Genomic DNA, 15,398 nt, shown 5'->3' on the forward strand with positions numbered 1-15,398 from the left:
CTGAGTTACTGCATTGCAGTTGCCCCCTCTTTTCCTTTCTCCCTGGGCTGCCAGAGGTCTTTGAATTGCAAACACATCTATTGCATAACTAGTTCAGTTTTATAGCACTGATCTTCTCAATCCGACCTTTTCAGGAAGCATCAAGCTTTTGCATTTATGTATGGACTGTGAAGGAACTGTGCCCTTCTACAGGAGGTTTGCATCATAGGAAGAACAGATATGGACCTACTGAGCACTCCAGTAGCATCTGCATGCACACCATGGCCAGGTGGATTTTTCCAGGACACAGTCCATCTACACAGCATCTTCTGTCTTAGCTTGCGTGGACAGATTGGCTTTCAGCTGATGACTGTTGGATGCAATGCTTTCTGAAAGGCAGTAAAGACGCACCGTACCACTCTCAACTTGCTCATTAGGAAAGTCTAGGCAGAAATATTACAGCCACAAAGTGAGTTCAAAAGCTGGTATCCCACCATGGTGTAGGCACTCATTACTGGGGGTGAAGACAGCTTAGTGTTTTGATGGGCTACATCTCTTAGCTGATTGGTTTGAACCAGCTCAAAGGCTGAATAAAGCATTAGGTGAACTCCAACTGTCACATCTCATCCAGTTACTTCTATGGTGAGCACAGAAACCTGTGCCTGGCTGTAATGTGTCTCTCAAGAATGCACCCAAATGCTTGAGAAGGCAGAGAAAACCCTATTTTCCTTTGGAAGCGTGTTCCTCTCTTATCAATTAGTATTACTCTTCAGTAATAAGTAAAACTTCACAAAAGTTTCAATCATCAATGATAAAATTCTGCTTAAACCATTAACCACTTAAGCCAATCTGTCTTGGCAGGTCACTGATCTGTCTGCAGGGATGTGATGGTCTCAAGCCAGTATGATGCATGCCACTGATACAAAAATTCTCCCCCTTTCCCATACATGGCAATAACTGGCAGCCTCTTTGTGTGACTGCACCAGAGAAGGCTGGTTGTGTTTATAGAATTCACCACCTTCTTAACATTTCTGGGCAGGTCAAGGTGCCAGGCTGCTGGTAACTAAATTATGAGGTAATTTCAGGATTCTGCTTTCCTTTACCATTCAGTAACTGGACAGAAACTGAAGGAAACACAGCAGTACACAACCACTAAGGTACAGTTGGATCACAGAAGCTAACAGGTAATTGTGAAGGGAGCACCAGATACTTTTTGTAGTATTTCTTTTGTGAAATAAATTTACAAGAACTTTCAGGAATGTGGCTGTATTCACAAAGACAGCTTGTGCAAAGACTTTTACACATTTGTTTAACTTGAAATGGAACAAGCCAAGGGCTTAAATTCAGTCACACAATGCACATGCCTTGTCAGGCACTGGGGCCTTGCAGATGGCATAAGTTAAGCACATACACAGCATTTTACATGATCAGTGCCATGGGGATCCCAACAACTCATTTCAAAATACTGCATCTAGACAAAGACCTCTGGTATCTGGACTTTTTTATTTTTAAATTGTCTCTGGTCGATGAATTATTTAATACTGATACTGGATATGCACTGCATCTGGCCCAGTTAAGTACTTTTTTCACTTCCATTAGGTATCAAAACTGATTATAAAAAGAAAAGAGAAGAAAAAAAAAAATGAATTTCAGAAAACATATAAGAGAATTTGTTGGGGGGGGAGGAGGGGGTTGCAGGAAAGAATGTTAGCCGACTTCTACTTGCTGTATTGTTTCCAGAAACAATGAAACACAAAGTGTATGTTTCTCTTGAGAGTTCTCAGACACTGAAGAACTGAATGGCAAGCCTGGGACCCACAAAGGTATTTATTTTAAGGGAGGTAGTTCACAGAGTACTTCAGGCATCTGGGCCAGTACTTCCCACCTCCTCTCACAAGAAGTTTGTGGCAGAACAGAGACTAGATATCAAATTTCTCCAATTGTAAGTTGCCTTACACGTCAGCTTTACTTTAACACTCACTTGGTTAATAGAAAATGTTCCCTTTTGTAATGGGCTTTGCTAAAGGTCTGAAGTGGTCACCCCAAGTGGGAATAATTGTAGTGGAGAGGAACAGGACACAATCATATTTCTGAGGATGTCTAGTCGTGGGTACTTGTCACTGTCAGAATAAAATAAATGAATATTATTCAAGAAATCTGACTATTTGCCAGTACTCGGTGCTAAATATTAGCCCAATTAAAACCATTATCTTACTTGTGTTTCAAGCTTGCCTGCTCCTGTCCTTATCAACAGGTTGAGTTCTGAAGCAGGCCCTTTGACAGCAAATGACTCCAATGGATCTTACTTGTGCTAAAGAATCAGCTGCTGCTCATGGCTATAACCCTGATCCTCTACTGCTTGTTCTAAAGCTTCTCATTTCAGATAATATCATAGACCTCAGCAATAAATAAAAAGCCGTTTACATCATTCATGTTGTTTACTTACATTTTAGCATTACATGCAGATTAGCTGATGGAAACTAATCTGTCTGGCTTCCCACTGTCTTTTCAATGCTAGTAGCACCATGCTGCAGCATGTGGGATGCAAACATGGCACAGCAACTACCTGCACTCCAGCAAGCAGTGCTTTCTCACATTAGGATCCCATTTCTACCATTCTGCTTGGGGAATAAAAACCTCTTGTATTTATTTCTCTGTGAGTGCTGCGTTCTGTTCTCTGTTGCTGTGTCTGAGTGCTTTCCACACTGAAATGAGTGACGAGTGGCAGTCCTCACTGCTGCCGACAGCTCTGTTTGAGGTAAAGAGTCCTTCAGAAGCTGCTGGAAGGGGCAAAATGGCAGTGGCTGTGGTTTTACTTTGGCGGAGAAGTTTGCCAAGAAATTTTTCAGTAGTTCTTGAAAACAACCAGAGCTGGGTTCAAAAGATGTAAATTACTTATTTCACTGTGCCCTTTTTAGCTCAGCCAGTCGTCAAAACGACACAACACGTGGTTTTGCAAAAACAGGAGGTATTCTAATGGATGAAGGCACACAAAGCAGATCACAGCTCTCAGGCGGGCCATTTACAATTACTTGGACAGGAGAAATGTCGAGAACGCGGTATGCAACACCCTAAGTCTTCTTACAGATTTGGGGAGCCGTGATATTCAGCTTCCACGACCAAATCCAATCCTTCTTACCGTAATCTTTCAACATCAGAATGACGCCACGCGGCGTCTCACACACAGACGCCAAAGCCTACACGCACACCGCTGGGGCTGGAAGAGCACGCGGACCAGGAACCTCAGCGCTGCTCCGAGGCGCAGAGGAGGCGCGTAGCCCGGCTGCCTTCCGCCGCAGATCGCGGCCCTGCCGCTCTGCTGATGACACCCTCCATCTCCGTGCATTAGCATGGAGCCGAGAAAACCTGACTCATCGCTTCTCCCAACGCGGAGAGCCGAGCCGAAGCTCGCCGAAGGCGGCCAAGGGAGGGGCAGGCTCAGCCCTCGCCTCAGGCCTCCACAGCGCCATCCAGCTCCCGGCCCTCGCTCCCTGTGCCTTTCGGGCTGCTCGCTGCAGGTCGCGGAGCGGGGCCGATCCTGCTCCCGACTCGGTACCGCGCTGCGGCCGAACAGACGCGGCCCAAACCGCCCCCACCCCCAGGCCACCACCGCCACTCCCTCACAGCCCCGGGGGCGGGGCTTCCCGCGTCTATTTGCATAGGCACCCGATTGGCCAGCAGAGGACACGCGCCGACGCGCTGACCCCGCCTCTCTGCCCAACGCTGCCCAGAGACGCGGCTGGCCCCGCCCCTCTGCCGCGCCGGTCCCGCCCTTTTCCCCGCCCCTTATCTCAGCTTGCCCGGAGATGGGAGCCGGCAAAAGCTCTCCCCATTGGTCGCCGGCGTGTGGCTCTCGTGATTGGTCGGTCGGCGTAGCGGTGGGCGGGGCGGGAGGCGCGGATTGGTGGAGCGCGCAGGGGTGTGTGCTCGGGGGGCAGCGGCCCGGAGCGGGGAGCTGGGGCCGCGGCTGGAGGATGGGGGCGGCCGGCGGCGCGGGCTGCTGAGCGGCACGGAGCCCAGCACAGCCGAGCCTCGGTCCCCGCCGCACCCCGGCCCGGCCCCGGCAGCATGAACAGGCTCAGCGCCGGCTCCATCGGCGGCGGCGGCGGCGGCGCTGCATCCGCCGCCGGCCAGTACAGGGTGTGCGGCAATTGCCGGAAGGTGCCGAGACAGGTAGCGGGGGGCACGGCCGTGAGTGCGGAGGGGCAGCGGGGGGTGTTGGATGCTGAAGGTTCGGGGGGCTGGAGCGGGGCCGTGGGGTGCAGACAACCGTGGAGGGGGGAGGGCGAAATGGGCGCAGGGTGAGGGCTGGGGACCGGGAACTAGGGGTGAAGGCAGCGGGGTGGGAGTGTCGGGGGACAGGCGGTGCCGCCCCGGGGTCGCCGTGGGGCTGCTTACGAACCCGGGAGTTCGTCCCCAACACCTTTTCGGGGGCGAGGAGCTCCGGGAATCAAAGCTGTAAAAAAATACACGAAATCACTCCAAAAAGGCCTTCGGCAGCCGCGCGCCGCGCGCTGAGCTCAGCCCCGTTCCGAGCAGCTCCGCCGCCCCCCGCTGTGCCGCCCCGCTCCGCCGCCCCGGCGAGTTGCGCTCCGGTTGCGCTGCGCCAATGAATTAAAAGCGCTGAGCTGTGCAAACGCGACCGCCCCGAGCCCGGGAGAGACTGCGATTCAATCCGCTCCGGCTTCGTCTTCCGAAAAGGCTGAGAAAGTCTCGAAGTCAGCGAGCTCAAATATTTGCGCTCTTTGTCCAAAATCTGTTTTTCTTCCTCTGTGGGTCAGGCCAAGTGCCAATCAAAGTTGTTTTTCCAGCCTCTCTTCCCTGCAGTACGAGCGCTCTTTTTTGCTTTTTTTTTTTCCAAGGGTTTGGTTTTTGGACAGGAGGTGTGTGTTAGGGGAGGGGGAGGAGAGATGTTAGAGCCCGGTCGGAGGGCGAAGCCGATCTCAAAAATCATGTTTCTAGGCTGTTTGAATGGAAAGAAAATCTTATTAAATGTGCGTGCTTGGTATGCGCGGTTATTTTTTCCATAAACTCTTGGATCATGTTACGGCTGATACTCGGTGCTGGGCTCTGAGCTCAGCCTGCGAGAAATGCTATGGATCAGAGCCGCACATCGGCGGCTTAACCATTTCCTGGCAGGGCCGAACCCCCCGGGCTGCAGCGCTGCCTTTGGGGCAGCGGTGACACGAAGAGAGGAGTGGGGTTGAAGCCCAGAACAGCTTCAGACCTGCCTTAAGCTGTGCCAAATATGTGGAGAAAGTGGGGAGGGAGCGTGCTGCCTTCTGCCAGATCATCAAAACGTTTTGTTGACAAATAAAGTGGTGCTTGGCAGCGCTGGCATGTCTGAAATTAAATCGAAATGATTAAGTTGCTGTTGGTTTTTGGAAGCTGCGCTCACGCCGTGCTGGGTAGGGCTGGTTTTGTGTGCTGCTTTGATACTGGGGGGTAGGAGTAGAATTTACAGTCCAGGTAACAGGAAACTTTCCCTAATTAGGTGTTTTTCAGTAATTAGGGAGGATAACAGTCATAGGACGAGAGAGGGTGGTTTTAAACTAAAAGAAGGGAGATGTAGATTGGATATTAGGAGAAAATCCTTTGCTCAGAGGGCAGTGAGCACAGCTGCCCAGAGAGCTGTGGTGCCCCATCCCTGGAGGTGCTCAAGGCCAGGTTGGATGGGCCCTGGGCAGCCTGAGCTGGTGGGGACAACCAGCCCATGGCAGGGGTTGGGACTGAACGGTCTTTAAGGTCTTCTCCAGCCTCAGCCATTCTATGTGGTAATATTTCTATGGCAAAGCTTAGGAACCTGCCCTGGTTTGTCCACGGTCGCATAAACTGCTGCAAAACTGGGGAAAGAAAAGAGAAAGCTTGTAGCCCACAAAATGCAGCCTGTTCCTTGAGATGTGCATTGTGCTTGTGTTGGTTACACAGGACATCGTTGCATCTGTTTTTTTTTTCGGCAGGGCAATAAACATAGAAGCAGAAAGCTGCTGACTTCATCTGTAATCATTTAGAAGTTGGTATAATAAAATCACTGTAAATTTTAACCTTTTGCACTTTATTGGCAAGCGTACAAGTAGAAAACAGGGAGAAAACAACAAGGCTTAGTGGAAGTGAGATGCAGATTTGGCTTGAGACTCAGAGTAATAATCTTCAGATAAGTGCTGCCTCATCTGTTCTTTTGATGGTACTTTTTTTTTAAGCTCATGTGATAATATGCTGGAAGGATGATTGGCCTTAAAATGTGCTGAATCTCTTCTGCCCTCCTCAGTCTCAAGCCTTTATCTGGAGGCACTTAATGCCTGCAGCTGGGCAGTGCAGTGTCAGTAAGACACAAGGCCAAAGCAGCCTCCTGCTTGGTGCCACAGGGTGAGACTGCAAATAGCCTGGAAGATTTTGGATGCTGATGGGTGAAGGTGAGCTTCTCTTTCAACAGGAGCAGCCAGATGCAGTACTTCAGGTTTCAGATCATTTCCCATTGATCACAGTGATGTAATGAAACAAAGTTCTGTTGTACTTGCTGAGGATCTTCGAGTTAAATTGGCCTACGAAGAAGATTTGTCATAATAAAAAGAATCATTTCCAGTTGGTTTTCTTGTTAGTTGCACTTCAAGTAACCAGGTATGCTTGCAGAACAATTGCTACTGATGAGAGGGGTGAGATGGTTGTAGCCATGAGAGCTGTGTTGCTTTTCCTAATCAAAGGATGACACCCAGTGATTGGTGAGGCTGTTCTAGACTGCAGGTGAGCTTGTTGGAAAGGCAGTCAAGGCTAAAGCTGCAATTCAGCTTAAAATAAATGGAAGAACGAGCAAAATTAGATCAGTAGTTCAGTTTGTGGATGTGATAAGCAGGCTTTTTAACTAAAATGTGGTGTTTTTGTGTATGGGGAGGCACATAAGCACATAAAGTGGTGTGGGAATGTTGGAGCCAAGAATTTCATTGAGGTGGCTGAGAGCTATTGCTGTTGCTGTGACCCGTGTGGTTGTCAGATCTGGAGGTGGAAAGTCCTCAGCTGGCTGCGAGCTGCAGCTTGTCCCAAACCCCAGCTTCTGTACCCAAAAGAAATCTGCATCCTGAGCAAGCCAGAAGGGTGCACACAGGAGGGGCTTGGTAATCCTTTGGACAAATAACTGCCTCAGGAAGGCTTTGTGCAGTAAGCAGAGAGTCTTCAGGGGATGGAAAAACCTCAGCACGTCAGGAAGTGTAAGAACAGGGAGAGTTCACCAGTTGGTGCAGCTCAGTTGCAAATGGTAATGCACAGATAGTAAAAGGATCTTTTTTTGTGCGAGTACAGATGAGATAGAAAAGAAAATGTGTTAGAGTGGTCCCAGAAATAAATACTTGTTTTGTGCCAGGTGTCGGTAAGGGAGATGGAGGGCAGCGCTGGGCAGCCGAGGGGAGCCTGAGCCCATCTCCCTCCTGGTGTCCTGGGAGAGCTCTCAAATCCCAGATCTGTTCCCATTTTTTTTTCACAAACCTGCCAAATGTGGATGATCTCTGGGAGGAAAAAAGCGCTGAATGTGAGGGGTGGAATTTTCCATGCTCTGCATCCCCCATGCCAGTCTCCTTCAACATGAATTTCAGCAATAGGCAAGTTACTACAACTGATGTAGAAGGAAAAACATACAGATAAATGAAAAATGCATGTGATACCACCAAAGTAGGTCACACTAGACTTAAATCGTAGCCTTCTGCTGATGAGATCTGCTGTAATGTCCTCTTCTGAGAGCTGCAGATTGACTGAAACTAGATCTCATTCATTAAACATCTGAAGTAACATCACAGGCCGAATTTCTGGCTTCACCAGCAAGTCAGCTGGAAGGAAATGTTGTTCTCAACAGCAGAAAGTTTAAATAGGTTTGGAAAGCATTGGGGTGAATTTGTGACCGAGAAATGGAAGGAGATCTGTCAGTAGGATGTGGTAGCTCTGTGGGCAGGTGCTGCTGTAAGCTGTGCTGTCTGCTGCACGTCAGCTGTGCCAGCCCTGTGGGCACTGCAGACCTGTGGTCTGCCCCGTTTTGTCTGTTTTTCTGTTCCTGTAGTGAGCAGAGGGGTGATGGGGCTGGAGATGGTGGTGGGCCACAGTGATGGAGGTTGGCATTGGCTTTTCAGTACATCGCTTTCAAAACTAATCTGGTTTAACACTTTCCTGAATCATGATGGAAGTGTGACCATTTCTCAGATACATACAGGAGCGAGAAGTGGTAAATATTGGCCATCTGGTGGAAGAGCAGAGTGTTCCACAGCAAGATGGGACACCTTGAGCAGCAGACTACTGAAGGGTTGGAGTGAGATGCAGTGGCATGGCGTGTAAGAGTCACCTGTAACTGCTCATTACCCGTAAGTCTGGTTAAGCTCCATGTAGGGGCCAAGGAGAGGGATTTCAGTGTACTGGAGGACCAGGACAGTCCCACAGGATTTTGCAACTGGGAGGAAGGAAGCCAGGATGGATCACAGTTCAAAAGGTGCAGAATTGAGCTGGGTGGATGCTCGGAGAAATAGATGACTTACTTTACAAAAGGAGAGTAAAAGACCTTTGCTTTTTTAATCCAGCAGAAATATGGGGTTATGATGGATGTCCATAAATACATCATACAGTAAGAACCAGCAAGGAGAAATAAGCTGAGGAGCAGATGGATATAAAATGGTCATAAATACACTTAGGATGGAAAATTACGTGTCCTGGGCTGTGAGGGTTCTGGAAGAGTTTGTTCTAGGTCTAGATTGTCAAAAATACACCTGCTTTTAAGATAGAAAGTGTTGTGAATGTCATTCAATGATGTAGTGCTAACAATAGCACTGGCCTAGACTCAGTGAGTTGAGGTCATGTCAAAAAAAAGAAAAAGAGAGAGAAAGAGGAGGGGGACTTTCATTCACTTTAATGTTTCACGTGGGTGAATAAGGAAATAGCCCAAAAGTGAACCAAAAATAGTCTGATGTCAGGTCTCAGAAGCTCCTGTAAGCAAAAATGCACATCACCATGAGTCATACAGGTGCTGTCACCTATTCTGTAGAAGTCAGTAGGTCTCTCAAAGACATCTCAACTATTGTAAGGAAAGCCAGCCTGGTTCAGTGGCTTCTGAACATATGCAAACTAAAGCTGCTTTGCTTTTGCTTGAAAAACAGCCCTGGTTTTCTGTGATGCAGCATCTTCACATTACTGTTCTGTGGCATGGTACTCCAGTATTGTGGTTGGTGTTGGATAACTGGCCATGATGCTTGGCAGAGCATCTTACTTTGTCAGTCTGAACAATGCCCAGTGTAGTTTTGTGCTGCTCTTGGTCACTCTGTAGTTATCTTAACTCATGGTTGCCTTGTGGGCAACTTTAGGTCTTAGGTGGGCTTCTTTCTAAAGAAGTTCTCACAACAATTTGCAGTCTTTGGCATGAAGAGCTAACTCTTTATCAAATCTGATTGTAGTGACTGTTGTCTGCAACACGATGTGTGCTTCTTGTCCATTCCCTTGGAATGGAGCTGGGGAGAAACCAACTCAGGTCTCTGCAGTGCTGAGCCCATCTGCACGGCTGGGGCAGAAATGGGGAATGTGGTCTGTGAGGGTCCAGAATGTAAAAACCAGGCTCAAGGCAATCAACAAGACTCTCACCCTCATTATTTGGTCCTATTTTCCTGGAAGGATTGGCTCTATAAATAAATAAATAAACAAACCCCTTACGTACCAAGATTCTTCCTTTCAGAATATGTGCATCTGAAAGTCCAGTGATGATTGATTTCTGTCCTACGTTCTCACAATCTTTTAGCATTTTCTATCTTGTTAGAATCTGATCCTTTAAAATAATTGTTCTTTTGATTGTGTTCGTTAATGTTTGGCTTTGGTGTCTGGAATTGGAGAGCAGTAGTGTTTCTTTAGCATGTCTGCTCTTATTGAGCGTTCCTGTTTTCTTCTGCTTTGTATCTTAGGTGTCAGTATAAAACTTTTTTGTAGTACCTTTCTAGTCTCATGTGCTAAAAATGAGAATGCAGTTTTTGAGCTGACCTGTAGTATGAATGACAGGGGTAAAATGAACCTCCAGTGGAGGATGAAATTTTGCAGTGACGAGCTTTGTATGAACTGCACTCATGTAGAATAGTCACTTTTATTTTAAAGAGTAAAAAAGAAAGGAAATGTATTCTCTGAATTGCAGGGAACTAATGGAGGCAGGAGGGGAATGGGAGCGGGGGGAGGATTTTCTTCAAAAGAAACCTCGAGGCTTAGTGTTGAGAGCAAGTTGGCCAAGTGTGGACGTTGTCCTCTACTGAGACTTACTGTTGCTGGTAGGAGTGGTGCCTTACGTTAGCCAAATCGCAGGCTGTGGTTTGGAGATGTGGATTCTGTGAGCATTTGCTTTAAATTTATGCATATTACTTAATTAGTGCTTCAAACTTCATGTCTCTTTAAATGATGATGTTTTGAAATCTAAACAAAAAAAAGGTGGCTTGTTAAGCATCCTTGGTTTTTCCTCTCTCACATTGGCAGGGGAGATGTTGATACTCGTTTGGTTCTCTCTTTGAACTATTTTTTTTCTGGCTAGAGACACTTGAGAGAGAAGATAGTGGTATAATTCTCCTCTGGTTTTGCTTAGCTAGGGGAGTTAGTCTGGAGATCTTATTATCAGAGTTCCATTTCCAGGGCTGGAGAGTAAGAATGGATTGCAGTTTGCGTGGCCAGACTGAATATTGGCTTTTGTTTAAGTGGGTCAGGATAGACTGGGGGGAAGAGTGGTGTTTTCAGTAGAAAAGAGCTTCAAATTATCAGGAGGGAGATCTTAATTAATGAGAAACGGCACATCATCAGCTTTGGAAAAATGTGCATGGAAATAATTCACGCTATTTAATTTCCCTGTTCTTTGCAGGTGTTCCAGTTCGTATGCTGAGGGCCTTCCCATTGCTTTCTCAGCAGCCCAGCCTGGTAGTCTGTGCCTTTTAAGTAGAAGCTATAGGAAGTGTGATGTAGATGACTCAAATATGTTGTAAATATTTTATATAACATGTATATTATAGAAAATACAAAAGTATTTTTGAGGTGGGGATATTCTCTGCAAACAGTTCTCTTTTTTTCTCTGTTTATCAATCAGTGCATTGAATGCGTTAGTGGTGTTTCAACAAATTGTATGGGATTCTGTCTGACACCTTGGGCAAACTGGTGTTACTGATAATAAGGGAGACTGTGATCGAGGACTATTAATTTCAAATGTCTCTCTTAACTACTGGTTTCTGGTTTTTATTATAGGATACTTCTTGCATATCAGACATTGGGTAACTATTGGTTGGGACAAAATACCAGAGTAGATGAGATTTAATATTGCATCTTCAGGATGCTGAGAAACGAACAGCTTTGCTCTTGGTATAGACTGTTATCAATCACTGACTCATTTAAACATCTTCATTTTTGCATCGTATTTAAGTTGAGAGTTAGATGTTCTGAAGTGTAGGCTTTTTTCTGCTAGGGTGTAGTGTTTGTGACAACTGCGGGCTAAACCAAACACAAGTTAGGGGAGGGCTAAGCAGAGTGTAAATGATGACGGTCAGGATCAGAGATGGAAATTGGTGTGCTCATTCTGGAAAGGCGTCTTACATCTTTCCTGAATGTCTCTGATTGCCTGAATTAGAGAAAGATAAGTAGATACAACCTCCTGATTAAACATCTGCTTTCTTTCTTGTTAATGACTCTTATATTTCTCTCAAGGTAAGCACTAGTTTTCGTAGACTAGCAAAGTGGTGACTCAAGGCTGCATACAGTCCCTTTCCTTGGGCACTGTGTGGAAAAAAACTAATAATTTTAGAGAAATAGGAAGTATTCTTGGCTTTGTGTCTTATAAATAGGCTGGAAGCGGAGGGGATAAGCCTGTATCACACAAGTGAGTTCCCCATGGACTTGCTCCATATCGTGTGGTTAATGCATGGACCACCCTTAGAGCTGTGTTTTAAATCTTCCAACATAACCAGTGTTAGATTAACACATATGAAAGCCAGAAGAAACCACATTCTTAAGTATTATGTGGAACCATAGGTTTCTATAATCTCTTAAAGCACAGAAGACATTTGGAAGATTACTTTGAACACAAATTTTCATCTATTTGGAGCAAGTAAAAAACTCGTAAATACATTTAATGTATCTCAGTTACTGCACTTCACAATCAAAATACATAGTTGTGCATCTGTTTCTAGAGTATTAAATTTGAGCTTGATTTTGACATAGAACCAGAGAGGACTCTGCATTCTTACAGTTAGGTGATACTTTTAAAAGATTCTTCCTTGGAAGGGAATAATGATCACAAAGAGGTCGTGCTTAACATTTTCACATGCAGGTGAACATTAAATGTGACTTGGGGATAGGTAGCTTGGGAATTGAAGAGATAACACTGCTGAGCTACTCCACAGAACCAAAGTCAGAGTTACATTGATAGTATGAAGGCTCGCTGTCTTGGTGTAAGCTGTTCTTAGAGCAGTATGCTTGCCTACTCAGAATCACCTTTTGTCTGTCTCTGCGTTATTACTGCATTGGATTTGCTTTTGCTGATACTGATACAACGACTGAAAGCCGGCATATGTTCTCTCTTCTATATGGATTGTGCAGTTAAAATTATTAAGTAAAACACTACATTAACAGCAGTGAAGCTAATTCAATAGCATGTGCTTGTAAATATGTTTAATGTCTCCTGCTTTAGCATGTGGCGAAGGGAATATAGTTATATTATTGACTGAATATATCTGGAGGTGTTTTGGCCATATGCTATTAAGTCTGTTTTAATGTATTTCCATTAACTTTAAAACAAAACAAAAAAAAAAAAAACCACCTCTTTTCGAGTTGATTGACATCGTTCTCAGTAAAGCACCCTCACTGCTGATTAGAGAGGTGTGGAAATAGTAATTTGTTCTAGCATTTAGAAATTTGATTAGACCTCTAATGAAATGGAGCGCCCACACACTGTCTAAATATTCTACCTGACACCAGTTGGATCTCATCCACGTTGGAAGAACCCTTGAAATGTTGCTTTACAGCAGTATGTTTTGTGTCTTGAAATCAACTGCTTTCCTGCAAATACCCACTGGGTGTTCAACCAGCAGGATGAACCTTGACCCTCCTTGGAAATCAGCATCAGGATTTGATTATTCTGCTGAGTACTCATTGCCTTACTGCAATAATGAAGGTAGAACTAGGAAATCATAGAAGGCACTTGCTTCAATGGAAGCACCCATATTACTGAATAGACTTCAGAATTGCTGTGCATGTGCATGGTAGGCATTGTATAACATACAGATGTTGTCCAAGTATGCTGCTTAAAATTCACAAGCTATTATTGTTCCTGGGAAGCAATAACTTGATATGAGCACACTAAACGAAGATTAAAGTTGCAGAACGATTCCAGCTCTCCCCATGATGAGAAGGCTTATTCTGTTTCCTCCGAAAGTTGATCAAAACAACCTGCAGGTGCCCTGACAGTTGTTGTAGCGCCTGTCTTTTAAGCCCTCTTAACTCAGCTGGATGCAGTTTTTGTTCAAGGGCACTACTGTCAGAAAAGTCTGAATCAGGACTCTTCATTAGTATCTTGCAGTGGAAAATTCCAGGTTTTTCTGGTAGGAAACACATGAAAACATGAAATGCATGGTGTCCACTAGTCAGCAGCTCATTGTGACTGATTAGCTTGCAGAAGATAAGCTCTAACCTATCTTTTGTATTCTTCCTTCTAGTTTTTTTGTCAGTTATCTCAACCACTGTGGTCTTCAATTGTTTTACTTTTTGCAGACCCTACTTGTGAGCAAATACCTTGGGAGGGTGTTGTACTGAAAGACTGCAACTGATTTATGCTGTTTCGATGCATACTAAAACTCAAGGTTTTGTGTTTTTTTTTTTTCCATCTTATGCTCTTTCCAGAAAACCCAAACAAACTGTTCAATTACATCAGTGGCTTAAATTTTGCCCATGATGTTACTGGGGGAAGGCAGTAACATAAGGGATCATTTAAGTAGAACCTGTCTTAAGATAAGTGACTCTTATTCCAGCAATTTAAAACTTGTTTTCTGACTTCAGTGTGGGTGCTTCACAAGCAGTTGGAAGAAAGGGCGTGTTGGTTGAAAAGGTCAGCTGCAGCGTTATTAAAGAGTGAAGGAACCTGCAGGCTGCCTTGTTGTTCTTCAGAGGAGATGGAGCCTTGTACGTGTTAGACGTGAGCAGAGGACAGGTGGAAAGAGAGCGGTCTTCAGCCATGCTGGAGCAGTGTCTTACCCACAGCTTTGAAAAGCAGAATGAGAATGGAGGCAGAAGGAGGGTTTCCCTCCATGCCCCTGTTCTTTAGGTGACTTATGCAAAAGATATTTTAGATAAAGCTGTAGTTCCTTGACCTATTTATCCAACAGAAACTTGCAATACAAGCAAAAGCAGTTTGACTGTGTAGTGCTGTTGCTTTTTTATATGGGACACTCCTTTGGGTTAAGCTGTGCCTCATGAATACTTAAAGCAGCATTCAGCCATCCAACATGAGTAATTCTTGGTTTAGAAGCTAGGTCTATGACTTCATATTTCTTAGAAAACTTGGGATGCCCGTTGCGTGGTCTGATTTCTGTCGATGCAGAGGTAAGCTGGATGCAATTAAAGGCTGTCAACCTCTTAGGAGCTGGGCCTACTCCAGTGCTAGGGTCTTAGTCTGGATTTGGTTACTTCATACAGAAGGAGGGCTCGTGGACTGGAACGTAATAGGAGATCTCAGTAGATAATCTGTGTTAACCACTCTTCTGTCCCTACAGGAGAGGACACAGAATAAGTGGCTTTATCATTTCTGCAGGACTTTCTGGTGTTTTTTTTACAGCCATTAAGTCACTAAAATGCAGCCAGAAGTCCTCTTAGTGGAAGTATAGGCAGTAATCTGAGGAGACAGTGGAGCCTGTCAGCTCTGAGGTTGGAGGTGGATCTAAAGTTCTGCCAACCTGCCGGCCTGGATGGCTACAGAGAACAAGAAAGCTCATCTGTACTGGCACACGTGCTTATGTTTAGGTACAGTGCATTTTCTGTATCAGTTACGAATCTTCATTTTTGAAAATCAGCATCTCTTTCAAGCTTCAGCAGAAAAACAGAAGCTGTGTGCCTTACGTCGTTGCTGCCACCAGCTCAGCTGCGTTAAATCAGCGTGCTGTGGAGATGGTGTCTCAGCAGTGACTCACTCTGGTAAGACCTAGGTTAACGTGGAAAAAGGAAAAGAAAAGAGGACGAAAATGGAAACTGCTTGACTGCAAGTAGTTACAGTCACTCCAGCAAGTTGGTGGCTTTCAGTTGTGCTACTGAGATGAAGCCTTTTCTCTGTCAGTCTCCTGTCCAAACCTCTCTCAAACTAATGGAGCATGAAATGGTTGGTGGGTCAGCTCCTTGCTTGTTGCAAAACAGGCTGCAGGCTTTGCAAATTAGACCATTTGGAGAAATAATTTGTC

General features: G+C 45.4%; 1 protein-coding gene across 2 annotated transcripts in view; it reads left to right on the forward strand.

The window, feature by feature from the left end:
* Positions 1–3,925: 3,925 nt before the first annotated feature.
* Positions 3,926–15,398, forward strand: part of SESN3 (sestrin 3) — a 44,154-nt gene continuing 32,681 nt past the window's right edge. For both annotated transcript variants that reach the window (XM_048937349.1, XM_048937358.1), the window contains exon 1: positions 3,926–4,152. In XM_048937349.1, the coding sequence (XP_048793306.1) occupies positions 4,048–4,152 (105 nt within the window). In that variant the 5' untranslated portion in view covers positions 3,926–4,047. The remainder of the gene's footprint in view (positions 4,153–15,398) is intronic.

This window comes from Lagopus muta, chromosome 1 (assembly GCF_023343835.1).
Source record: "Lagopus muta isolate bLagMut1 chromosome 1, bLagMut1 primary, whole genome shotgun sequence".
NCBI lineage: Eukaryota > Metazoa > Chordata > Aves > Galliformes > Phasianidae > Lagopus > Lagopus muta.